Source organism: Sinohyriopsis cumingii, unplaced genomic scaffold, assembly GCF_028554795.1.
Source record: "Sinohyriopsis cumingii isolate HCF-2022 unplaced genomic scaffold, ASM2855479v2 utg001510l, whole genome shotgun sequence".
NCBI lineage: Eukaryota > Metazoa > Mollusca > Bivalvia > Unionida > Unionidae > Sinohyriopsis > Sinohyriopsis cumingii.
The window spans coordinates 745,272-772,309 of record NW_028316007.1 but is presented as its reverse complement, the minus strand read 5'-3'; the positions used below and the strand labels follow the sequence as shown (position 1 = coordinate 772,309).

Here is a 27,038-nt window from a genome sequence, read left to right as displayed (position 1 = left end):
CCTTGCAGCCAGATAATGGACAACATGTCATAATCTCAAATGACCTTACAACCAGATGACGGACAACATGTCGTTATTTCCAATGACCTTACATCAAGATGAACAATGACATTTACATTGGTACTTAATTTCTTGAAGTTGGAAAGGGGTCCTATTACTTCCAAAAATAAGGGTTCTATTGATTTCAAAGAAAGGGGTCTATTTTTTAAAGAAAGGGGTCCTATTGATTCCAAAGAAATGGGTCCTATTGCTTCCAGAGAAAGTGGTATATTTCCTCCCAAGAAAGGGGACCTATTACTTCCACAAATTGTATGTTGGGATTTTAAACTGCAGTTTGTAACAAATACATGGTTTAAAAAAAGTGAAGTGAAATCATAGCATATTGTTCAGAACATAATCTCTACAGAAAGTTACATATGGAATCAGTCCATTTTTCTGAATGAACTCCTCATCATGACTGGGACTGATTTTAAATTCATTACAACTGTCATCATGACAGTCACATAAATGCCTACCTTTGAGTTCTTCCCATTTTACAATTTGTTACCATGACAGTCACATAAAAGGCCTACTTTTGAGTTCTTCCCATTTTACAATTGTTACCATGACAGTTATACAAACGGCCTACCTCTGAGTTCTTCCCATTTTACAATTGTTACAATGACAGTTATACAAACGGCCCATCTTTGAGTTCTTCCATTTTACAAGTGTTACCATCACAGTTACACAAACTGCCTACCGGAATTCTTCCAATTTTACAATTGTTACCATGACAGTTATACAAACAGCCTACCTTTGAGTTATTCCCATTTTACAATTGTTACCATGACAGTTATACAAACGGCATATCTTTGAGTTCTTCCCATTTTACAATTGTTACCATGACAGTTACACAAACAGCCTACCTGAGTTCTTCCCATTTTACAATAGTTAAGCATGACAGTTATTCAAACTGCCTACCTGAGTTCTTCCCATTTTACAATTGTCATCATGACAGTTATTAAAACTGCCTACCTTTGAGTTCTTCCCATTTTACAATTGTTACCATCACAGTTATACAAACAGCCTACCTTTGAGTTCTTCCCATTTTACAACTGTTACCATTAAAGTTAAACAAATTGCTTACCTTTGAGTTCTTCCCATTTTAAAATCGTTACCATGACAGTTATACAAATGGCCTACCTGAGTTCTTCCCATTTTACAATTGTTACCATGACAGTTATACAAACTACCCGAGTTCTTCCCATTTTACAATTGTTACAATGACAGTTATACAAACTGCCTTCCTGAGTTCTTAACATTTTACAATTGTTACCATGACAGTTATACAAATGGTCTATCTTTGAGTTCTTCCCATTTTACAATTGCTACCATGACAGTCATACAAACAGCCTACCTGAGTTATTCCCATTTTACAATTGTTACCATGACAGTTATACAAACTGCCTACCTGAGTTCTTCCCATTTTACAATTGTTACCATGACAGTTATACAAATGGCCTATCTTTGAGTTCTTCCCCTTTTACAACTGTTACCATGACGGTCATACAAACAGCCTACCTTTGAGTTCTTCCCATTTTACAATTGTTACCATGACAGTTATGCAAACTGCCTACCTGAGTTCTTCCCATTTTACAATTGTTACAATGACAGTTATACAAACGGCCTACCTCTGAGTTCTTCCCATTTTACAATTGTTACTATGACAGTTATACAAACGGCCTATCTTTGAGTTCTTCCATTTTACAAGTGTTACCATCACAGTTACACAAACTGCCTACCAGAATTCTTCCCATTTTACAATTGTTACCATGACAGTTATACAAACAGCCTACCTTTGAGTTATTCCCATTTTACAGTTGTTACCATGACAGTTATACAAACGGCATATCTTTGAGTTCTTCCCATTTTACAATTGTTACTATGACAGTTATACAAACTGCCTACCTTTGAGTTCTTCCCATTTTACAATTGCTACCATGACAGTTATACGAACTGCCTACCTGAGTTCTTCCCATGCTGCAACGGTGACCAAGATAGTTACACACATTGCCTACCTATGAGTTCTTCCCATGTGGAAGCTTTATTGCCCTTGAGGGACACCTGTGTTTCCCAGGTTTCAGGGATGGGTAGCTTCATCCTTTTCCCTGACCTCTCCTCCTCCCACATTCCTGGTAAGCGGGACTTGTAGAACTCTTCCACTGTTGAGGGGTACCTATTATAGAAAGGGAAAGATTTTATCAAAATAATTTGATTATCCTGATGATCAAATAATCAACATATTGACAGCTTTCAATCATGTACTCCTTATCAGAAATCCCAAGAGATCACTTACCAATTCAATTTCAGTAATATGCAAGTCTTATGTCAACCATCACATCATTACAAAAGGCAGTTATTATGTGTCAGAGCTGTCTGGTATGAAACTAAACAGGTTGTATAATACAACAGACATCACATCATTACAAAAGGTAATTATTATGTGTCAGAGCTGTCTGGTATGAAACTAAACATGTTGTATAATACAACAGACACCACATCATTACAAAAGGTAGCTATTATTGTCAGAGCTGTCTGGTATGAAACTAAACAGGTTGTATAATACAATAGACATCACATCATTACAAAAGGTAGCTATTATGTGTCAGAGCTGTCTGGTATGAAACTAAACAGGTTGTATAATACAATAGACATCACATCATTACAAAAGGTAGCTATTATGTGTCAGAGCTGTCTGGTATGAAACTAACAGGTTGTATAATACAATAGACATCACATCATTACAAAAGGTAGCTATTATGTGTCAGAGCTGTCTGGTATGAAACTAAACAGGCTGTATAATACAATAGACACCACATCATTACAAAAGGTAGCTATTATTGTCAGAGCTGTCTGGTATGAAACTAAACAGGTTGTATAATACAATAGACATCACATCATTACAAAAGGTAGCTATTATGTGTCAGAGCTGTCTGGTATGAAACTAAACAGGCTGTATAATACAATAGACATCACATCATTACAAAAGGTAGCTATTATGTGTCAGAGCTGTCTGTATGAAACTAAACAGGTTGTATAAAACAATAGACATCACATCATTACAAAAGATAGTTATTATGTGTCAGAGCTGTCTGGTATGAAACTAAACAGGTTGGATAATACAACAGATACAGATACATACAATTTTTCACAAGACTTGTATCAAATTTTTAAAGTTTAATTTGACAATGCTGTTTAAATATATCTGCAAAATTTATCCATTTATAACTAATGAGTGACAGGATCACAGATGATTTCAATTACTAAGCTGAGAATATCTATCATAAGGTCATTAACGTAGCTGAGACTATTTGTCCTTATGTCAATTACTTAACTGAGACTATTTATCATTAGGTCAATTACTTAATTGAGATTATTTGTCATTAGGTTAATAACTTAGCTCAGATTATTTGCTATTAGGTCAATTACTTAGCTGAGACAATTTGTCACTTGTTCAATTACTTAGCTCAGACTATTAGTACTTAGGTCAATTACTTAGTGCAGACTATTTATCATTAGGTCAGTTACTTAGCTCAGATTATTTGTTATTAGGTCCATTACTAAGCTGAGACTATTTGTTATTTTGTCAATGACTTAGCTCAGACTATTTGTCATTAGGTCAATTACTTAGCTCAGACTATGTGTCATTCAGTCGTACACTTAGCTCAGATGTTTAGTGGAGACTATTTGTCATTAGGTCAATAACTTAACTCAGACTATTTGTCATTAAGTCAGTCACTTAGCTGAGACTATTTGTCACTAGGTAAATAACTCAAGACTATTTGTCATTAGGTCAACAACTTAACTCAGAATATTTGTTGCTAGGTCAATTACTTAGCTCAGATTATTTGTTATTAGGTCAATTACTTAGCTCAGACTATTTGTCATTCAGTCATTCACTTAGCTCAGACTTTTGTCATTAGGTCAATTATTTAGCTGAGAATATTTGTCATTAGGTCAATAACTTAACTCAGACTATTTGTCATTAGGTCAATCACCTAATTCAGACTATTTGTCATTAAGCAATTCACTTAGCTGAGACTATCTGTCATTAAGTCATTCACTTATCTGAGACATTTTGTCATTAGGCCAAGAACTTTACCCAGACTATTTGTCATTAATTCATTCACTTAGCTGAGACTATTTGTCATTAGGTCATTCACTATGCTCAGCATATTTCTCATTCAGTCATTCACTTAACTGAGACTTTTGTCATTAGGTCAATTATTTAGCTGAGACTATTTGCCATTATGTCAATAACTTAACTCAGACTATTTGTCATTATGTCATTTACTTAGCTCAGACTTTTGTCATTAGGTCAATTACTTAGCTCAGACTATTTGTCATTAGGTCAAGAACTTAACTCAGACTATTTGTCATTAAGTCATTCACTTAGCTAAGACTATTTGTCATTAGGTCAATAACTCGGACTATTTGTCATTAAGTCAGTAACTTAACTCAGACAATTTGTCATTAGATCAACAACTTAACTCAGACTTTTTGTTGCTAGGTCAATTATTTAACTCAGATTATTTGTGATTACGTCAATATATAAGCTGAGACTGTTTGATATTACATCAAGATATAAGCTGAGACTGTTTGTTATTACATCAATATATAAGCTGAGACTGTTTGTTATTAGGTCAATATATAAGTTGAGATTGTTTGTTATTAAGTCAATTCCAGATTATCATCAGGTGAAGTGCCATCATCAACTGGTCATCATTAACTTTCATTTGTGTGAAGTTGATGGATCAATGCTTTACCGTAAGATTATGTTTCTTTTAACCTGTCTTGTGTCTCCCACTTCTAATCACTGTTTTTTACCTGTTTTGTGTCCCCCACTTCTAATCACTATTATTTATATGTCTTGTGTCCCCCACTTCTAATCACTATTTTTTACCTGTCTTGTGTCCCCCACTTCTAATCACTATTTTTTACCTGTCTCGTGTCCCCCACTTCTAATCACTATTATTTATCTGTCTTGTGTCCCCCACTTTTAATCACTATTTTTTTAATCTGTATTGTCTCCCCCACTTCTAATCACTATTTTTTACCTGTCTTGTGTCCCCCACTTCTAATTACTATTATTTATCTGTCTTGTGCCCCCCCACTTTTAATCACTATTTTTGACCTGTCTTGTGTCCCCCACTTCTAATCACTATTATTTGTCTTGTGTCCCCCACTTTTAATCACTATTTTTTTACCTGTCTTGCATTCCCCACTACTAATCACTATTTTTTAAAATCTGTATCTGTTTATCTGTACATATCTATAATTTTGGTGTCTCCCACACCACTCTCTTTTCTCCCCAACACCATCACTCTATCATTATATGTGTATCTACGTAAACATATTTACTTCTTTCCAATTAGGCACATGACATGCTCTACTGGTTCCACAATGTGTAGCTTACGGATCAGCTGTTTCAGTGTAAAACTCATTTTTTGTAGTTGTTCTGGTGTTTCCTCATCATCTTTTACCACTTCTGAGTAAAGCTGACAAAAGAGAAAAATTGATTAATATCAACCCAAATAAGGATTGCACTGGTTATTTATTTCTCTGATTGACAATCAAGGTACTATTATGATCTGTGTGTCAAACTGTGATTATAAAAAAGAACTGGAGGATATTGTGGCCAGCTCCATTTGACTCTCCATATGTTCAACCATCCATAACTGAAAAAACACTTGGTTAATTTCACTGAACTTGAAACACAGGTTGCCTGGGCGATAACAAGGCATCACTATATAATGGGTGTTTAAATATTTACTTCATATTTATATATTCTTGATGAATCATCAGTTATAAACAGAGATGTACCAAGGATATCTTACTCATGTTCGTCACTAACTTGTACACAATCATATAAAATAATTAAAAAATCAGCATAAATATATATTTTTCAAAAACTGAATAAAATGACTGGAAATTATAGTGCAAGTTCCAGAACTGGACAAATCATAACTGTGTTTGGTCATTACACACAAAGGCCAAGTGGATGAACTCAATCAAAATTTTATTTTATGTTCAGGCTTCAATGACAATTTCTAATATATAAAAGTAACATTCTTTAATGGGTAGTATGGAAATCTCCAGAAGAATCAGTGAAACATTATGATTTTTTGAGGGTCTACAACAGGCCAGCTGATCGGCTCAATTAGTGTAGATCTGATCGGCTCAATTAGTGTAGTAACACCTGATAACCAATAGCAAGAGGTGTGTCTGTGTGTGTGTGTGATTTGGATTTTTAATGTAGCTCTAAAAAGCATTCAGTCCTATCAGTGCAATGTCTGTAGTGTGTCAGTTTATAGTTATGTCTAGCACTGGGGCATCATGTCACAGGCATGTGGCACCATGTCCCACCCAGTCACATTATCCTGACACCAGGACAACCAGTCCTAACACTAACCTCTTAATGCTGTGCGCCTAGTAAGGCAGCTGCTAGTATCATTTTTATAAGTTTTTGGTATGACTCAACAAGGTTAAAACCTGCAACCTCCTGCATCCACTCTAAAAACTCAGACCACCAGAACTGTCAGCAAGAGATGTGTGATTTTGGGCCTCTCCACTGGGGTCACTGAGATAGGGAGTAAAAGGTCAAATATACAAAACAGATTGCAACTATGGACAAAACCAAATCAATATGTCCCCAAAACAAGTAGTGAGGACATAAATATAAAAAAACTGACCTGTCACCCCTCCATGCTCAATGGTATCCATGAACTTACGTTCCAATATTTTCCAAACACATTAAAGCCAGAAAAGCAGATTTGCTAATATTTTGTTTCTGAGACCCAAACACATTAATCTTTGAAAATAAGCTCTAATGATTATTGAATCCTGGAATAATTAAAATTCATCTTCCCCATCTAATATTCCCCCTCTATATATCATACAGCCAAGGGGAAGAAACTCTTGACTATTACATTCCCATTTCCTACTGGTGGCTAACCATGAACCATATGTCCACCAATACTCTGATGAAGATAACTGTGTGGAAGTCTGTGAGGTTGGATATTAATAGAAATGAATATGTATTCTCAAAGAAAGGAATTATTTTAGAAAATTATGCCTCTATAAAAATCTGAAAATAGCTACCCAATTACATTACTATTAGGAAATAATCTCCTCTACTTCCAAATCCAGCCCTCTCTAAAAGATAAAAATCTATTTCTTTGTCTAAATACATCAGTGATGATGTGATGTGATGTAGCTCTTACAGATTATCTCTACCAAGCTCCCCCCACTAGGTGGCTACCCGTATCAATGATGTTTACTAGTCTAAGCTTGAACAAAACCTACAATATGATGCCAAATGAAGAGGCTCCATTTGGAGATCAAGAAGAGCAAGTGGAGCTAGGTAAATAAAAACAAGTCTTAAAGATCCGGCTGAAACCAATAGCATCTCCTCTATGATTTCTGAATGTGTCCAAAATCATGGAATGCTATCCCTTGTTCATGATATGGGCATACTTTTTGGTCCCAAAGAAGAAAATAAAAATTTAGCCAAAGGAGGCTAAGAGTGGTGTGATTGTCTTCATGAATATTCATGGGCTGATGTTGAGGTCGAATGTGAAAGCACAGAATTGGTATACAGTCCCTTGGAAGGCAAACCAAATGAACTTGCAAGAGCAGGTCATTAGAGACATAAAAATATAAATCAGTTAAATACCAGAATGACTGCAAATTCATCCCTTTTGATATAAAGCATTACTGACCATGTCATTTCCATGTTGAACCTCAATGCAGTGATGTACCTGCTGTGCTGTATGAGTATGACTGGCTTGAACTTTCCAGTAGAGTCCTGGAGAGTAGAGTCCAGTAGAGTCCTGGAGAGTTCAGCTTGTGAATCTCTGCAATGCTTGGTTGCTTTCTACAAGACTTATTTCTTCTCTGGATCAGATGGAACATCCATCATCAGAGAAGAAGACAAAAATGGAGTAAACTGAATAAATTTAATTCAAAGTTTTCCCATTCAATTATAAGAAAACTGTCACAGCTAAGTGGGGTTGGTAAATTCACTGGGTTTTGTTAGAAGGCTTTGACGAGAAACCTTGTTTAATATCTCCTTTGCTAGACAGCTTCCTAAATTATTGGGCCAGTTGCTGGCTGAAATGAGACTGAGGATAAAACTGCTTTTCTTGGGCAGTGTTCATCTTCCCACTGGAATCAAGATTGATGTGTCCTAAACACCAGAAGAACTGGCAAGATAAGTTAAAGAGGCAGCTGCCTACTTCCATGCACCCACAGTTTAACCATCAAACAACAATAGTATAATAAAATGGTGTTAATCAAAAAGGCAGCTGCCTACTTCCATACATCCACGGTTCAACCAACAAACAACAATAGTATAATAAAATAGTGTTAATCAAAAAGGCAGCTGCCTACTTCCATGCACCCACAGTTCAACCAACAAACAACAATATCAAAAATGGTGTTAATCAAAGAGGCAGCTGCCTGCTTCCATACACCCACAGTTCAAACAAAAAACAACAATAGTATTAAAAATTGGTGTTAATCAAAGAGGCAGCTGCCTGCTTCCATACACCCACAGTTCAACCAACAAACAACAATAGTATAATAAAATGGTGTTAATCAAAGAGGCAGCTGCCTACTTCCATGCACCCACAGTTCAACCAACAAACAACAATAGTATAATAAATTGGTGTTAATCAAAGAGGCATCTGCCTGCTTCCATACACCCACAGTTCAACCAACAAACAACAATAGTATTAAAAATTGGTGTTAATCAAAGAGGCAGCTGCCTGCTTCCATACACCCACAGTTCAACCAACAACAATATAAAAATTGGTGTTAATCAAAATGGCAGCTGCCCACTTCCATACACCCACAGTTCAACCAACAAACAACAATAGTATTAAAAATCGGTGTTAATCAAAGAGGCAGCTGCCTACTTCCATGCACCCACAGTTCAACCAACAAACAACAATATTATAAAAAATGGTGTTAATCAAAAAGGCAGCTGCCTGCTTCCATACACCCACAGTTCAACCAACAAACAACAATAGTATAATAAAATGGTGTTAATCAAAGAGGCAGCTGCCTGCTTCCATACACCTACAGTTCAACCAACAAACAACAACAGTATAATAAAATGGTGTTAATCAAAGTGGCAGCTGCCTGCTTCCATACACCCACAGTTCAACCAACAAACAACAACAATATAAAAAATTGTGTTAATCAAAGTGGACACTGCCTGCTTCCATACACCCACAGTTCAACCAACAAACAACAATAGTATTAAAAATGGTGTTAATCAAAGAGGCAAAGAATAATGTGACTTTCAGTGGAAAATTACATTTTGTCTCATCCAAATCAAATTTGCCAAAGACATAAAGAGTATTAACCATACAATGACATGTTAATTATCTTTGTACTATATGGGCTCCCATGCATAATCATTGCCTGATGTTTTAGCATGTGAAATATTGCTAGCGATGCCAGATCTAGCATAGAAGTGATGGTCATCATGTCCTTCACTAATCTGTAATATGGAGGTGGAGTGGAAAACCTGCTAATCCACCTTATAAAGCAATAGAACTGACACGCTGACCACTGCAAATTTTTTCCCCAAGCTCAGCAAGTCAGTATTTTATGTGTCCATGTGTGTATGATACCAGCAGAATGAGACTGACATTGGTACTGCTGCAGCAGATGAAATGAGTGATGTTTGTCATCACCTTCTACATCTAGTGAAGCCTTAACCATACAGACTTGGCTCACAGACAGTGGTGGTGGACACTCCTGCAGGCCATACATCTTATGAATCTCTTAAATGTTCACTTGGATATTGTGTCAGAAGTCAAACAAGCTCACAAAAATATTAACCATAAATAAAAAATAAAGATTAAAGCTTGTGCTAAACACACCCATAACCACTTTCTATAAAACTATGTAGAAATAAAGCAGATTTTTCTTGGCTATTAGAGGCAATAAAAGATAATTTTGACTGTATTAAACTGGTAAATGTCCAGTTGATGGGTAGTCAGTCCCCTTATGAGTGGTACAAGTTAATGAATAAGAATTTCTTCCCTTCATATGATAGTCTGGAAAGTCTCATTTCTGTCATTTTAGGGAATTGGCCCTGAGTGGTAGCAGAGCTTAATTCTTGATGTTATCGCAATTGAAGAATATATTTCCTTGAGAAATAAATGAATTCACATTTATACATGTCCATAAGAGTAGCAGTTTACCAAAGTATTACATGGCCATAAAAATATGTTTACCACAGAAAATGAGATGTTTTCTCTACAAAATTTTGTCATGGATTGAAATTAAAGAGGAAGTGTTTATAGAAAGATATTATGCAATAAACTAAAATGAAACTGGTGGTGTTTGAAAAGATATAAATTGAAGTGAAAGAAGTGGTGTTTGGAAATATTTTATGTAATAAATTGAAATGAAAGAGGTGGTGTTTGGAAAGATTATGTAATAAATTGAAATAAAAAGGTTGCACTTGGAAAGATATGTAATAAAGTGAAATGAAAGAGGTGATGTTTTTGGAAAGATTATGTAACAAACTGAAATGAAAAAGGTAATGTTTGGAAAGATATTATATAATAATGTGAAATGAAAGAAGTGGTGTTTGGAAAGATATTATGTAATGAATTGAAATAAACAGGGTGTTTGGAAAGATATTATGTAATAATGTGAAATAATAGAGGTGGTGTTTGGAAAGTCATTATGTTGGTGTAGTTGTTGTAGGGTTTAATGCCATTTTTTCAGCACACAATAGGCTATACATGGCAGCCACTATTAATGGTGGAGGAAGAACCCGGGAAAACCCCAGAAAGAACCACTGACCCACGAGAAGCTACTGGCAAGCTTTCTCACATACCCACATTAGACGAATCAGAGACTTGAACCCACGCAGACAGAGGTGAGATGGCAGTGATCCACAATGGAGAGCGCTTTAGACCACTCGGGGCCCCAGACATTATGTAATAAATTGAAATGAAACAGGTGGTGTTTGGAAAGATATTATGTAATAAACTGAAAAGAAACAGGTCATGTTTGGAAAGACTGTATTCATAGGATTGCAATTAAATAGCAAGAGTTTGGAAAGATTTTAAGCAATAGATTGCAATCAGCCAGGAAGTGTTGGGAAAGACTCATGTTATTGTACAAAAACAATGTCTTTTTTCAGTTGCTGTTACCTTGACCTTTGACCTTTTTAGCTTGAAACTGCTATAATTCTGCCTCATTTGAAATGCAAGTTATCCACTAACATTAGTAACTGTAGATTGTGAAGAACAATAGGTACTGTTCACACTGACCTTAATTTTGGACCCTCTGATGGATAGGGTTTTATATCCCAAATGCAAGCCATTCACAAAGTTTGATAAATATAGTGACAACTCTAGTTTTTATGCAGAAGCATAACTGGTAACACAAATTCACCATAACATAGTGTGTTCTTTCTTACAGTAGATGTATAAAAATGACATTCTCCATAAAAAATATAGAAAACATCTTCAATTTATTTAAACTGGTAGTTGACCAGTTCCCAACCAAATTATCTGAAGAATTCAGTTATTTCTGTATTATTTTCTTACAGCATATTAAAATATTCATAATCCCAACTGCTTTTAACTATCATAATTATATTTAACACATAATTTCTACGAATCTACATGATTCTGTCTTTATCTTCTTTTCAATTCTGATATGGCCAAGCTGAAATTTTGTGTCCATGGTAGTTTGGTTGTTAAAAGTGTTAAGATCTGTCAGTATTGTTTCCTTATCACATAAATGAATAACTCATAAAATCTCTAAATAATAAAACAAAAAGAAGTTTGCATAAATAAGGTTCAGTTTCACTATCACAACTATCTCAGTCTCTAAACCATAAGACTGTCCAAAGTTGCCATAAACAATCAACCTATCCAACAGAGCTACCCAGTGAATATTACAGTTGCCATAAACAATCAGCCTTTCCAATAGGGCTTCCCAGTGAATATTACAGTTGCCATAAACAATCAGCCTTTCCAATAGGGCTACCCAGTGAATATTACAGTTGCCATAAACAATCAGCCTTTCCAATAGGGCTACCCAGTGAATATTACAGCTGCCTTCAACAACAATCCTATCCAATAGGGTTATCTAAAGAATATTTCAGATGATATAAACAATCAGCCTATCCAATAGGGCAACCTAGTGAATATTAGTTGCCATAAATAATAAGCCTATCCTATAGGGCTAACCATTGAATGTTACAGCTGCCAAAAACAATCAGCCTATCCAATAAAGCTACCCAATGAATATTACAGTTAACATTAACAACCAGCCTATCCAATACAGCTAACCATTGAATGTTACAGTTGCCAAAAAAAATCAGTCTATCCAATATGGCTAACCAATGAATGTTACAGTTGCCAAAAACAATCAGCCTATCTAATTGGACCACTGATTATTACAAATTCACTAAAAGTTTAAACATTTAATATAACAAATTTACTACATGTCTTTCTTTTTGGAAGTAGCAATGGTGTTTGTACTACATAATGTTTTTATTATTGGAAGTAGCATGTATGTTTCTACTAAATTCATTACATATTCTTCCTGAAAATAGCATTGGTGTTTGTACTACAGTCATGACATGTCTTATCGGATGTAGCATTGGTGTTTGTACTACAGTCATGGCCTGTCTTATAGGATGTAGCATTGGTGTTTGTACTATAGTCATGGCCTGTCCTATAGGATGTAGCTTTGGTGTTTGTACAGTCATGGCCTGTTTTATAGGATGTAGCATTGGTGTTTGTACTACAGTCATGGCCTGTCTTATAGGATGTAGCATTGGTGTTTGTACTACAGTCATGGCCTGTCTTATAGGATGTAACATTGGTGTTTGTACTATAGTCATGGCCTGTCCTATAGGATGTAGCATTGGTGTTTGTACTACAGTCATGGCCTGTCTTATAAGATGTAGCTTTGGTGTTTGTACTACAGTCATGGCCTGTTTTATAGGATGTAGCATTGGTGTCTGTACTACAGTCATGACATGTCTTATAGGATGTAGCATTGGTGTTTGTACTACAGTCATGGCCTGTCTTATAGGATGTAGCATTGGTGTTTGTACTATAGTCATGGCCTGTCTTATAGGATGTAACATTGGTGTTTGTACTAGTTATGACCTGTCTTATAGGAAGTAGCATTGGTGTTTGTACTACAGTCATGACTTGCCTCTTGCAATTTCAAATAATCAGTGTCAGTGTCTGAGTCACTGCTGCTATCACTGTCAAACAGGTGTTTTATGTCAGGTCTGTCAGAACTTGTCTGACCACGTCCCTTTCCTCTGGATGGTTCAGTCCCTCTACTAGCATATCCTCTGCCTCTTGCAGCTGTGCCCACTTGACCTCGACCACGTCCTCTTCCTGCCTCTCCTCCTCCTTCCTCTGTCTTTAACTTTTTGATCTTTTTTTTCTTCTTCTTTTTGGAACTTTCTTTGTTGTATTTTGCTGCGATTTAAATAAAAGAGTGAAAGGTAAATTCTTAACAACAGCCAACTGAAGTAAGAACCTAAAGCAGTGGTTTTCAAACATTTTTTGCATTGCCCAGTTGAAGAAAATTGTTTAAGCCTGCAACCTAACAACTGTATCTTTTGATTTAAGTACTGATAAAACCAAAATATTGCAATAATACATTTTAATCAGCAGGGTGACCTATAGCCTGACATTTTTATTCTCAGATTTGATTACTAGGTAATTTAAAAGACAAATTGCAAGTCGATCCACTTCAACTTGTTCCTTAAAATTTATAATTCTGCTGCAGGCCATATATCTGAAGCTGAAATGGACTTTCATTAAGTTTGGTATTTTAAATCATTTACATTGTGGAATGTTTCTTGGGAACTAAACACTGAGTAAAGTTTTTACAAATGTGGGGCAATTCTAAACATGTCTTGAATATTGGCATGACTCCCAAGTTTTTCATACCTTTATTGTTTGGATCTTTTAATCTCTCTCTCTCTCTTTCTCTCTCTCTCTTGTGGGCCCTGAGTGGCAAAGTGGTCTAAAGCGCTCTCTGTTATGGATTATTGCCATCTCACCTCTGTCTGCATGGGTTCGAATCTCAGATTCGGCTAATGTGGGTATGTAAAAAAGCTTGCCAGTAGCTTCTCATGGGTTGGTGGTTCTTTCTGGGGTTTTCCCGGGTTCTTCCGCCACCATTAATACTAGCTGCCATGCATAGCCTATCATGTGCTGATAAATGGCATTAAACCCTACAACAACAACAACTCTCTCTCTATCTCTTCTAAACTATGTCTTGAATACTGGGATGACTCCAAAGTTTTCTTACTTTTTTTGTTTGGATCTTGTACAATTTCAAAACAAGATTTCAGCAGCAAAGAAGTACTCTATCTCTCTCTCTCTCTCTCTCTCTCTCTCTAATATCACTTTGCACACCAGCTTCTTTTGAGAATTTATTGTCAAACACTCTGACCAAGATGTCCAACTCAATTAACTCTAACTTTCTGGCCTAGATATAATGAAATTCATATAAACTGCTCATGCTTCTTACGGTACTCTCCCATCATTCTCAGTGGTAAAGGCAGCCATTTTCAACAAATATGGCTGCCTTTCTGAAAATTACAAATGTGTGCTGGCATTTGTGAATAATTTAAAATGCATAACAACATATTATCCTGGATATTTAACAAGTGGATTGTTATTTAATATTTGAATTTGCAAAAGTAGTTCCAGGTTGGGTGAATAATATCGAAATTTTAGATGTGCAATACAGAATCACAGGTTGACTGCACACCAGATCAGACATATAAGATTAAATGGGTATTTAATTAGATTTTATTTGTAATATTCACCATTAATTTTTGACAGATGTAATGATTTCATAAAAAGAAAGTTAATTTGTTGAACTATTTTGTCACGAACAATACAATGTGTGTGATTTAGATTCTTTACATAGCTTTAACAATTTTCCAGTCATATCACTACAATGTCTGCAGTGTGACAGTTTAAAGTGACATCTAGCACTGGGGCATCATGCTGCAGACATGTAGCACGATGTCCCACCCAGTCACATTATCCTGACACCAGGCCGACCAGTTCTAACACTAACCTCTTAATGCTGAGCGCCTAGAGAGGCAGCTGTTAGTACCATTTTTAGAAGTCTTTGGTATGACTCGGCTGGGGTTCGAACCCATGACCTCCCACATCTAGGACGGATGCTCTAATCACTAGGCCACCAGAGCAGTCTTTACTGACAGAAAGTACCAAGGTACCAGTACAGTGAAAAAGTACATTAATTTAGTACATACAACTTTAAAAAAATACTTTGGTAAACCAGTATACTGGTAACACTGCACACCTCTTCCAAAAAGAGAAGTTTCCTTTTTTCTATGAACAGATAAATCCCTCATGGCAGAAATAGTAAACTGCAAACAAAGAATGTTATACTAGGGTATATGATCACTGTATACATTATGACCTACTCACTGAAGATTATATACCAGTCTAGCATGTGGATACCAGTCTAGAATGTGGAAATGTCCACTAGTCACCAAGATTAAATACCAGTCTAGCATGTGGAAATTTCCACTAGTCACCAAGATTATATACCAGTCTAGCATGTGGATACCAGTCTAGAATGTGGAAATGTCCACTAGTCACCAAGATTAAATACCAGTCTAGCATGTGGAAATTTCCACTAGTCACCAAGATTATATACCAGTCTAGCATGTGGATACCAGTCTAGAATGTGGAAATGTCCACTAGTCACCAAGATTAAATACCAGTCTAGCATGCGGAAATTTCCAATAGTCACCAAGATTATATACCAGTCTAGCATGTGGAAATTTCCACTAGTCACCCAAAATTATATACGAGTCCAGTATGTGGAAATTTCCACTAGTCACCAAGATTATATACCAGTCTAGCATGTGGAAATTTCCAATAGTCACCAAGATTATATACAGGTCTAGCATGTGGAAATTGCCACTAGTCACCAAGATTATATACCAGTCTAGCATGTGGAAATTTCCACTAGTCACCAAGATTATATACCAGTCTAGCATGTGGAAATTTCCAATAGTCACCAAGATTATATACAGGTCTAGCATGTGGAAATTTCCACTAGTCACCAAGATTATGTACTAGTCTAGCATGGAGAAATTTCTACCAGCCAGCAAGATATTTGCCAGGCTTGCTGCATCATAACATATACTGCATCACAAAATCAATATTACAAGCCTGCAAACCAACATATAATGATGTGTTTTAATTACATGTATTGTAACACTGATCATGCCTTTGATTTCTACATTGTTCACAAGTTTATTGTCCATGTCTATTTTACTTAATCTACTGCTATCTTTCTATTTAGTGTTTTTATGTCTTCAACTTTTTATTCATCCCATAAATTTTCTTTCTAACTGTATCAGCATATATGTCTGTTGTTCTGTCTTTCTACTACTGTCTGTCTGTGTCTTACTTTCCATCGGTTAGCCAACCTCTTCTCATACTTACCAAGTTGATACTTGTCAAAATCAGGAAATTTGGCAACCATTGCACGCCTTAGAACAGATGGTATGGAACCCAAATGCAGACTTTCATCTCCAAATGTCTACAGCGAAAAGAATAAATGAATCAAAGACTAAACACTGATGTGGCCATCAGAATAGATAAGCAAAAAGTATAAAAAATGGTTTATGTTTAATACTGATATAAATTTTGAGTTAAATAACACTTTAATCATCCACCACCTTGATGATATCAGTCTATTTACCTAGTCAGATTAAAAGTGAGTCAGAAATACCAATTATATTGAGTGGTAAAAAGTTCATAGAATCAGATACAGAATCACCCCATGCACAAGCATAGACCATGTTCACTTGATATCTTGATGATATAAGCTTATTTATTTACATATTATGATAAGAAACCAGTCCCTTATGTGATGACAAGCACAGCCAATCAGATACATCACCAAATCTTTAATATGCATAGATCTTGCTCATAAACTGCTCATCTGAGATTCTGATGATTTAAATCTACCAGTGTTTATCAAATTTAACCAAAATCAGGTCCGATAACTGTCTTTAGAGAAGTAACAAGTCTAGTCAATCAGATCCAAGATCACGTCATTAATATCTGTGGATCTTGCTCATTATCAAACTCATGTGAGATCTTTACCATCTAAGGCTACATATCAACTCTGATCAAAATGGCATGAGAAATATGTCTCCAATCTTAAGAAGCAAGATCATCTCAATAATATGCATGGTTCTCACATTTTATTGAACTCATCAATGCTGTTGATCATATATACCCACATTCAAAGCTTGATCCAAATGAGATCAACAAAATGGTTTGTAACACTAACAAACTCTATCAATCAGATGCAAATCACCTCAACAATATGCATGAATCTTGCTCATTGTTCAACTCCTCCAAGATCATAATGATATAAGCCCATATTCCAAGTTTTTATCAAAATCATGTCAGAAATATGTCTTCCAGAGTAGTAATAAACTCAGCCAATCAAATAATGTATTATGCACTACTTGGATCAAATCTAAAAATTCTAGTAAAGTTATAACATGGAAACCTAAGGTCTGGAGACACAGAATTATGGGTCACAACCCCTGGAAAGCTGAAAACTGAATTTGTACAAGCAGTATTTGCCACAGAAGCTTTTAAAAATACTGGCTTAATCCTGTATGGTGCCTTTGAACAGCCTATAGCTATCAGATTGATTCTTATGATTAGCAGTTACTTAAATTAATTGATTTTTAAATTCATGTAAGAATCTTGTTTTAACCACTGCATTGTTTGATGCCAGTTGAATAAACAAACATCTGTTAACTTATGGTTGAGCAATAATTGAACGGAGAATGCATTGAAAACAAACTCAAAGACGTGTTAGTGTCCTTACTGCTTGGCAGTCAATAATAAAAAGATTAAAATATACCAGCTTTTAATCAGCTAATGTCTTCCAAAGAAAACTATTAACTACTGGCATGACTTAAATGAGCATTCACAAATAAAAAAGTTTAACATCTTTATTATATCCACAAAAATACAACGATACAACACTTTTCTCTTAAAAAATACAGCACATCTTGCCAGATTGTTATATCAAAATCTTGTTTATTTTGATTATTACAAAATTTCAGGAGCCACACCACAATCATGCTGTATTCAAATTTGTGTTATAATGAAGCAGATCATAGTGGGATTCAACTACATTTGAGAGGATTTATTTACTCAAATTATTTACTGGAATTACAAAGTGCTCATTAATACTTTTGGACTAAATCAATATTTGGGATTATTGTGAGTTATTTAGTGACATTTTGGATCATATTAATGTGATATACCAAGACTGTTCACACATCAACACTATTCCAGGCTACTGCTACATCAGCACTTTCAAGACTGGAATTAATTCAGAACACAACTGTTATTCATTCGGAATACTCTATATTTCTGGACTTGTGATAGAACTTTTAAGACTGTTTGGGATTTAATTCACAATACTGTTAGGTTATTTTTAAATTTTCACTTTATATTCTGGGGAAACAAAGTAGTTGTTGAATTTTTCAAATTTTGTTTTTTTCTTTCTTTCTTCTGTTACTCAGTTTAAGACCGTCGAGTCATAACACTCTACAAAGCACACTGAAGACACATGCCTTACCAAGGCCAATTTTAAAGCTCTTATCATACTCTCAAATAACCACTCTAGCCATTTCTGTTTATGTCTAACAAACATGCATTAACTGAAATGTTATTAATGCTGAGGACACAGCTGATTAAAGCAAGCAAGTATCAACTGAAACGTATTAATGCCAATGACACAAATGATTAAGGTAAGCATGTATCAACTGAAATGTATTAATGCTGAGGACATAGCTGATTAAAGTAAACATGTATCAACTGAAATGTATTAATGCTGAGGACACAGTTGATTAAAGTAAACATGTATCAACTGAAATGTATTAATGCTGAGGACACAGCTGATTAAAGTAAGCATGTATTGACTTTAAATGTATTAATACTGAGGACACAGCCGATTAAAGTAAACATGTATCAACTGAAATGTATTAATGCTGAGGACACAGTTGATTAAAGTAAACATGTATCAACTGAAATGTATTAATGCTGAGGACACAGCTGATTAAAGTAAGCATGTATTGACTTTAAATGTATTAATACTGAGGACACAGCCGATTAAAGTAAACATGTATCAACTGAAATGTATTAATGCTGAGGACACAGCTGATTAAAGTAAGCATGTATTGACTTTAAATGTATTAATACTGAGGACACAGCTGATTAAAGCAAACATGTAATGACTGAAATGTATTAATGCTGAGGACACAGATTATTAAAGTAAACATTTATCAACTGAAATGTATTCATGCTGAGTACATAGCTAATTAAATTAAGCATGTTTTGACTGAAATGTATTAATGCTGAGGACACAGCTAATTAAAGTAAGCATGTATTGACTGAAATGTATAAATGCTAATTAGGACACAGCAGATTAAAGTAAACATGTATCAATTGAAATGTACTAAAGCTGAGGACCGAGCTGATTTAAGTAAACATTTATTGACTGAAATGTATTACTGAGGACACAGCTGTATTAAAAGAAACAATACCATGCATTAGCACTCATTACTGCTGTGAACTGAAAATCAATTTACGTGGGCCAGTTATCTCAAGTCTTTATCTGACCCATCTGTATGCTTTGCCAATACTGTCATGATGCTGACCCAATGAAAATATATCAAAATGGGGAAATATGATAATGTCACACACTGTAACAAAAAAGTTTGGGTGGATTCAAATTTTTTTTTTTAAAAGTGTTTATAATAATGAAAATCACTCCATTGTGTAAGTGTTCGTGAATCCCAAGTGAGTGACCTTTACATCAAGGAATTTATCATGGTAAAGTTTGTTACAGCAATGACTACGATAGCTGTTGTTGTTGTTGTTGTTTTAGGGTTGAACGCCATTTTTCAGCACACGATAGGCTATACATGGCGGCCAGTATTAATGGTGGAGGAAGAAAACGGGAAAACCCTGGAAAGAACCACCGACCCACGAGATTCGAACCCACGCAGACAGAGGTGAGATGGTAGTGATCCGTAACGGAGAGCGCTTTAGACCACTCGGACACTAAGGGCCCTAACTACGATAGCAAGTACATTTACTCAAGCTACATATACCATTTGTTTAATGTGAATAGGTTACAATTAATGGAAACCTTTCTAATACCTTTTAATGCAGTTATTGTTTTAAAACAATTCTGGGACTGATTCCCATCACCTATCAATTTGTACCGACTTTCTAGTGATAATCATGCAGACTTGTCTTCTTAAACTAACACAGGGCATCAATTTATACTGACTGGGCTACTGACAATCATGTAGACTGGTCTTCTTAAACTAACACAGGGCTTACATTTAATACTGACTGTTCTAGTGACAATCATGTAAACTGGCCTTCTTAAACTAACACAGGGCATCAATTTATACTGACTGGTCTAGTGACAATCACATAGACTGGTCTTCTTAAAGTAACACATGGCATACATTTAATACTGACTGGTCTAGTGATAATCATTTAAACTGGCCTTCTTAAACTAACACATGGCATACATTTAATACTGACTGGTCTAGTGACAATCATTAAACTGGTCTTCTTAAACTAACATATGGCATCAATTTGTACTGATTGATCTAGTGACAATCATTTAAACTGGTCTTCTTAAACACATGGCATCAATTTAATACTGATTGGTCTAGTGATAATTATTTAAACTAGACTTCTTAAACTAACACATGGCATCAATTTATACTGGCTGGTCTAGTGACAATCATGTAGACTGGTCTTCTTAAACACATGGCATCGATTTAATACTGATAGGTCTAGTGACAATCATTTATACTGGTCTTCTTAAACTAACATATGGCACGCTATGACTTTCTCCTTGTTGTTGGATTGCTTTTACTCTTAAAACTAGAAAAATATGATTTTATTTGCAAGTGATTTTCATTACATACAATTAAACTACCTGGTATATCTCTGCAACTTCAATCCAGTCTGAGGGTAGAGCAATGGCAGCATTGAAATACTTCCTCAGGTAGGGTCGGCATGGGTGTATTTTTGCTGCCAGGGCCAGAAGGAAATTGGCTGATGTCCTGATATTTAAACTCTTTCTTGTATACAAGGCAACCTGTACATAAATTTAGAAACTTTAGACATAAAGTTAATTACAAGAAATCGGCATCATTTTTGTCCAGCTTTTAAATATCTCATGGAAACCTTCTCATAACACACATAAGAGAAACAAAAATGATGCACATACTAAAACATAACATGAAATGACCGAGTACACTGTTATGACAACATTCAATGACTGAGTGTACTGTGTTGACAGCATTCAGAATGTGAGTATACTGATATGACAACATTCAATGACTGGGTGTAATGTTGACAGCATTCAATGGCTGAGCCAACCTGGCCAGTGAAGAATTATACACTCTGACACAAACAGAAATGATCCACCTGGAGACTTAAACAGAACTGTCTCAGAAGAAATGCTATAAAAAACCCTTAACATCAAGGAACCTACATGGAAGTAGTACAGAAAGTAAGATTAAGTTCTGCACCAGGACTTTGTGAGTAAGCTTTTAAGTTATACAAGAAATGCCCAAAGCTACTAAGATGGTTGTAGTGTCTCCTCCAAGTAGTTTAAAGAATGGAAACAATACACTCAGTTCCAGACAATATCAATGTTCAGCACAGAAGGGAAGATCTCAGTGCTGGTGAGATAAATGATGCTATACATGACAGAAAATAGCTACACAGATACATTGGTACAGAAAGGAGGAATCCCAGGTTTTCAAGTTGCATTGAACACTCAAGCACCTCACCCAACTCCTGCACAAGGTCTGGATTAAATAAGGAGATCTGACATGACAATAATATGGTTGAATCTGGCCAGTGCATATGGCTCTCTTCCTTACCAGCTGATTTTAGTGGCCCTGCATCACTACCAGACCATGTTTCCAAGCTTGTGACGAGTTACTTCAGCAATATTCACCTAAGATTCTCAACAAAGAGATTCACAATTGCATGGTAAAGACTGGAGAATGGAATTATCATCAGCTGTATGATTTCTATTAAACTCTTTGTAATGATTTTTAGGAACACAAGGCAGCCAAAGCTAGACTCATTAACTTTCATTTCAAGGAATCAAAGGATAAGAAAATAAGGAGCAGAATAGAAATTAGGACAGAAAGAAAGTGGTCCTCGAGCAAAGCAGTAAATCAAGCTGAGAACAGACTGAAGCATATGGATAACATTGGGACTACACATAAAGGAAGTGAATGGCTCAGCTAAAGGCAATCCCAATGATGGAATGAATCAAGCCCAGCAAACCGATGTACAATGGTTCTAGAAGATATCTACATTGGTGAGGATGTAGGGAGATCACCAAGAGCCAAAGCATTATGCCAGAAAGTGCTACACTCCAGCATATTCAATCATCACGTTATGTTGCCTTTGCCCATGGGTGATACAGACACAGACAAAACAAGGTTTCAAGAGTGATGGCAGATATGTTGGAGAGAGAATAACAGAAAGTCCAGAATTCAGAGAGGTCAGGTCCCCAGTTCGTCCAATTTCTTCAAGAGGGACAAAAGAAATCTGCAGCAAGAAACAATGCTGGAATATTTCAAGAAGCAAAGTCAGGGGAGACGAGAATAGATCTGGAAAAATCAGGTATCCCTGAAAATTGTGCAGATGACATCATTTCATCCTGACATCATTAAATGGTCTGAGACTTCAAAGAGGATTATTTTGGTGGGAATGGCCATCGCAGGGGAAGAATGAATGGAAGAGGCATATGAAAGCAAGATGGAGAAGTACCAGATATGGTAGAAAGGCGTGGAGCAGATGGAAAATTTGGCTCGTCCCCTGAGAAGTAGGATGCAGGGAGTTTTTTGCACACTCAACCTGAAGGATGCTCAGTGCATTAGGAATAAAAGGATAAGCATGGAAAACATGAATGAAGACACTCAGCAAAGCAGCAGAAACAGCATTCAGTTCACCTTTATCTGCAGTTACTAAAATAAATCCATGAAATTTTTTAACTCTCATTTACAACAGATTGCTACATTTAAATAATTTTTAAAAAATAACCTACTATATGCTATATAATTTGAAATAAGAACCAATTACCCATTAATACTGATTCTTGATGACATCTCATTCTTTCAATATAAATTAATGGTGTCTGATTTTGGAAAAAACATGTCTAACCTTGAGTATGAACTCTGGATCATAGCTGATCAGATTTTCAGACACTGAAGACAAAGCCACACGTGTAGAGTCATTCTTGTCTTGGAAATTTGGCTGACAAATCAGAGAGCCACTTACAGCATTGATTAATGCAAACTGAAAAGAAAAAGAAACTGTTTAATTACTAAAAAGTCAAAAACATTTTCTGTATGTGCTTGGTAAGTATCTTATGTCCTTATGACAATTAAATTAATACATGGTTATTGGGTGAAGACCTTAACAGTTTCCAATTTATGACACCGAAGCAGGACCCTAACCAAAGATCCTAGCCTCTATTGAAGACACATGAGAATCTGTCTCTTCATGCCCATTAAATGTTTACATGATTATTATTTTATAGGGTGGATATCACAACATTTTCCAATTTATTACCAAAGGTAAGTCTCCAATGCCTAATGCCTGGATAATTACGTATTTGCAAAATTGTTTCCCCACTTTCAAGCTCCCCATGAGGATGGATCCAAATTCTGAAACCATGTGCACATATACTTCATATCGTATTCCAATGTTTGAAGTCTCGAGCTAGTGTAGGGATAGTTAAGCATAATTTAGTACTATGTTTGTTGCTAGATGTAATAGGCCAAAACTTGGAAACTGTTGAGATCTCCACCCTAACACACCCACCCATATATATATATATATATATATATATATATATATATATATATATATATATATATATATATGTATGTATATATATAAACATACAGAGATCTTGGAAACGCTTAATTATGTGCATTTGGATGGCAATCTTTGATCTGGGATGCAGAAAATCACTGATATGTGTGCGGCAAAATTCAAAAGACTTGAAAATGTGTTGATCATTTAGCTGTGCTGATATTTACAATGACAAAATTCAGTGACTTAAAGACCTCTTGATGTACATACGTGTTGCCATTTTATAAGAGTACATAAAATAGAACATGATGCAATAGCTGGGCAGCATATTCAAAGGCTTTGACTGGCGGCCACGTGGGAAAATGTAGATATTTACAGTGATTGAATTCAGGGAAAGAAAGACCCAGAGATGTACATGTGGTAATTTATAAAAGTACATCAAATAAACAACTTCAGCTTTCATTATTGTGTTCATTTCCGAATGTAGTGGAATAAGCAGTGCACGTGACCTCAGAATCAAGACATGTTGAGACTTAGACAAAATGCTATTTGTAAGTAGGTGACAAGTCACCTAAAAATGTAAACTTCACCTTCTTCTGTTAGGAAAGCAAAAACGACTTCACCCTGTGATTATTTAAGATGTACATTGACTGACCATACCATATTTTTTTTAAATGCCCCTTGCCTTAGCCCGGTTAGTTCTAGTGTTGTAGCAAAATGTATTCATCAAGGCATCAGTAACTAGGCCTAGTTTTTATATCAATTACGATGACAAACAAACTCTTGCCCATTCACAAACATTATGTTTTGATAGCTGATTGACCATTAACCCTTTTCCAAGTAAGGTAGCAACTATCAATTTCCTGCATGCTATTGTTTGATGATAAAACAAACAAACTTGTGTTTTAAGATCAGAATCGGTAATCTGGATATATATTAACTGCCTCTTATACACTATTTCACCATAAAATTAGTTTGAAACTGTAAGTGAACCTATAGGCCAAATGGGAAATAATGGCGGACTGTGCTAAGTCTGGGATGTACCAGTTTATTAGATTGTCTGTTTTCTTAAATCATCAGGCAAATATATTCAGAAAAAAAACATACAAATCATTGAAACCAAAGCCTATGTATTATTTTATTAAAGATTTAGCTTTAAAATGCAAATTATGTAGGTCAGAAACGTATGGGACATTGCTATGTTGTGGAATTCACAAGATGCACGCTAAGGTCTAAGCTGTTTTCTGACTTGACACGTATTTGTGAAAATATGGAAAAAAAACAGCAAATCAGATACTATTTATTTGCCTAAAATACTACAAGTAGGCATACAAATAAATAAACCAAAATTTGTGATCCTGTCAATGGACTGTTGTAATGAAGCTATATTATAGTGAGTGATTACATTATGAAAACCTCTCCATCTAAAAATAGATACACACGTCTGTGTTGATTCTGTAGGAAAGAAGGGACTGCAACTTTTGATGTTGGGACTCCTATTTTTACCAAAATGGGAGTCCTGGACTCATAGTTTTAAAATCCTAACGAGACCTCTGTATATATATATATATATATATATATATATATATATATATATATATATATATATATATATATATATACACACCACTCCCTTGATAGCTCGCGCACATCGGGGTCCAGAAACATCGACCGCACTATAAGTGAGGCGCGAGTTATCAAGGGACCATTAAAATAAGCCCAAAACCAATAAAGTGATTGACGACATAGCAGAGAAATGGGGGTGGGGTAGGCAGATTATACTGTTGAATACTCACTTTATAATCGTTCTGAGATTAACTGTTAATAAATATCTCTTCATAACAGTGTACTTTATTATTTCCTCATAGGACAACATTAATTTCAGGATAAATTACAGTATATTGAGGCGATCATCGAAAACATTATTCCACGTGGTTTCCGTTCGCTTAACATGTGTACCACTTCACACATTGTGTACTACGTCACTAATTTTTATGTTGAATTGGATACATTCTAGTTTTATTGTTTGATCCAAATTAGACGCTTTTTTATATACAAAAGATCGACTCTTTTCAAGAAACAGTGTCGATCAATAGATAGATAGATAGATAGATTTGAATGCGATAGAAGTAAAATGGAAAACAAAAAAAAAAAAAGGGTTAATCAGTACTAACATATTTAATTGGTCTACAAAGTTAAAACAACGTAAATTAGAACAATACGTGCCGTTTGTGCCACGCTTGACAAATATCAATTCACTTTTTGAAAAAATCAGTTATTTTTTTTTTGTGTGTGTGTTACTCCTTGGTTTCTCTGCCGCCGAGCAAAATCCCTCAGATTTCTCAACTGCATGAGCTTTACGTAGTCAACATTTTGGGTCTCCAGCCACCTTATGGCAATATCAAAATATCTGACTGCTTCCTGTGCAGAGGGGTGGGGGGTGCAACATCTGCGTCTGCATCGCTTTCAACACTTGTGTTACTCCAGTTAGAATCGTCTTCTGCTGCAAATTTGTTGGCTATAGAAATAATTATAGTTTCATCTGACATGTATTCGGCTGTGGGGCAGTCATTGTCAGCACAAATCCACTCCTCCATATCAAGAGAAACGCCCGTTTCAGGACCATGAGTCTGTACGAATTTCTCCCAAACAGCCTCGGCATTAATGACATCACTTTCACTGAAACATTCGAAGTCACTATCATCGTCGTTGTCTCTGTTACTGTTTTGCTTTATGTCAAAGGCAGCTCTAAGACCCTTAATCCAGCACCCGAGGTCTCTTGTAATCGATTTTTTTTAATGCAACAAACATTTCCCTAAGTTGTTGATCAAAACAAAGACGGCATGTAGGTACATGTAATTAGGTTTTCACGTAAGTACTCACGGGTTTCGATGTGACGGTCGATTGAATCTTTTCATGTTTTCAATGAACAAAATATGTTGTGATTATAATGTTTACACTGAAACGGAATTAAAGGATTAGAACGTGACTTTCACACAGGAAGACGTTTAATTGGTGTTTATTTCA

General features: G+C 35.6%; 1 protein-coding gene across 2 annotated transcripts in view; it reads right to left on the bottom strand.

Annotated features, from left to right (window-relative positions):
* LOC149772396 (telomerase protein component 1-like) overlaps positions 1-27,038 on the bottom strand; it is a 237,552-nt gene that overhangs the window by 194,134 nt on the left and 16,380 nt on the right. For both annotated transcript variants that reach the window (XM_089947879.1, XM_089947880.1), the window contains exons 4-9: positions 23,355-23,489; positions 21,103-21,264; positions 16,548-16,644; positions 13,246-13,520; positions 5,401-5,537; positions 2,058-2,215 (exon numbers count right to left, since the gene is read on the bottom strand). In XM_089947879.1, the coding sequence (XP_089804005.1) occupies positions 2,058-2,215; positions 5,401-5,537; positions 13,246-13,520; positions 16,548-16,644; positions 21,103-21,264; positions 23,355-23,489 (964 nt within the window). The remainder of the gene's footprint in view (positions 1-2,057; positions 2,216-5,400; positions 5,538-13,245; positions 13,521-16,547; positions 16,645-21,102; positions 21,265-23,354; positions 23,490-27,038) is intronic.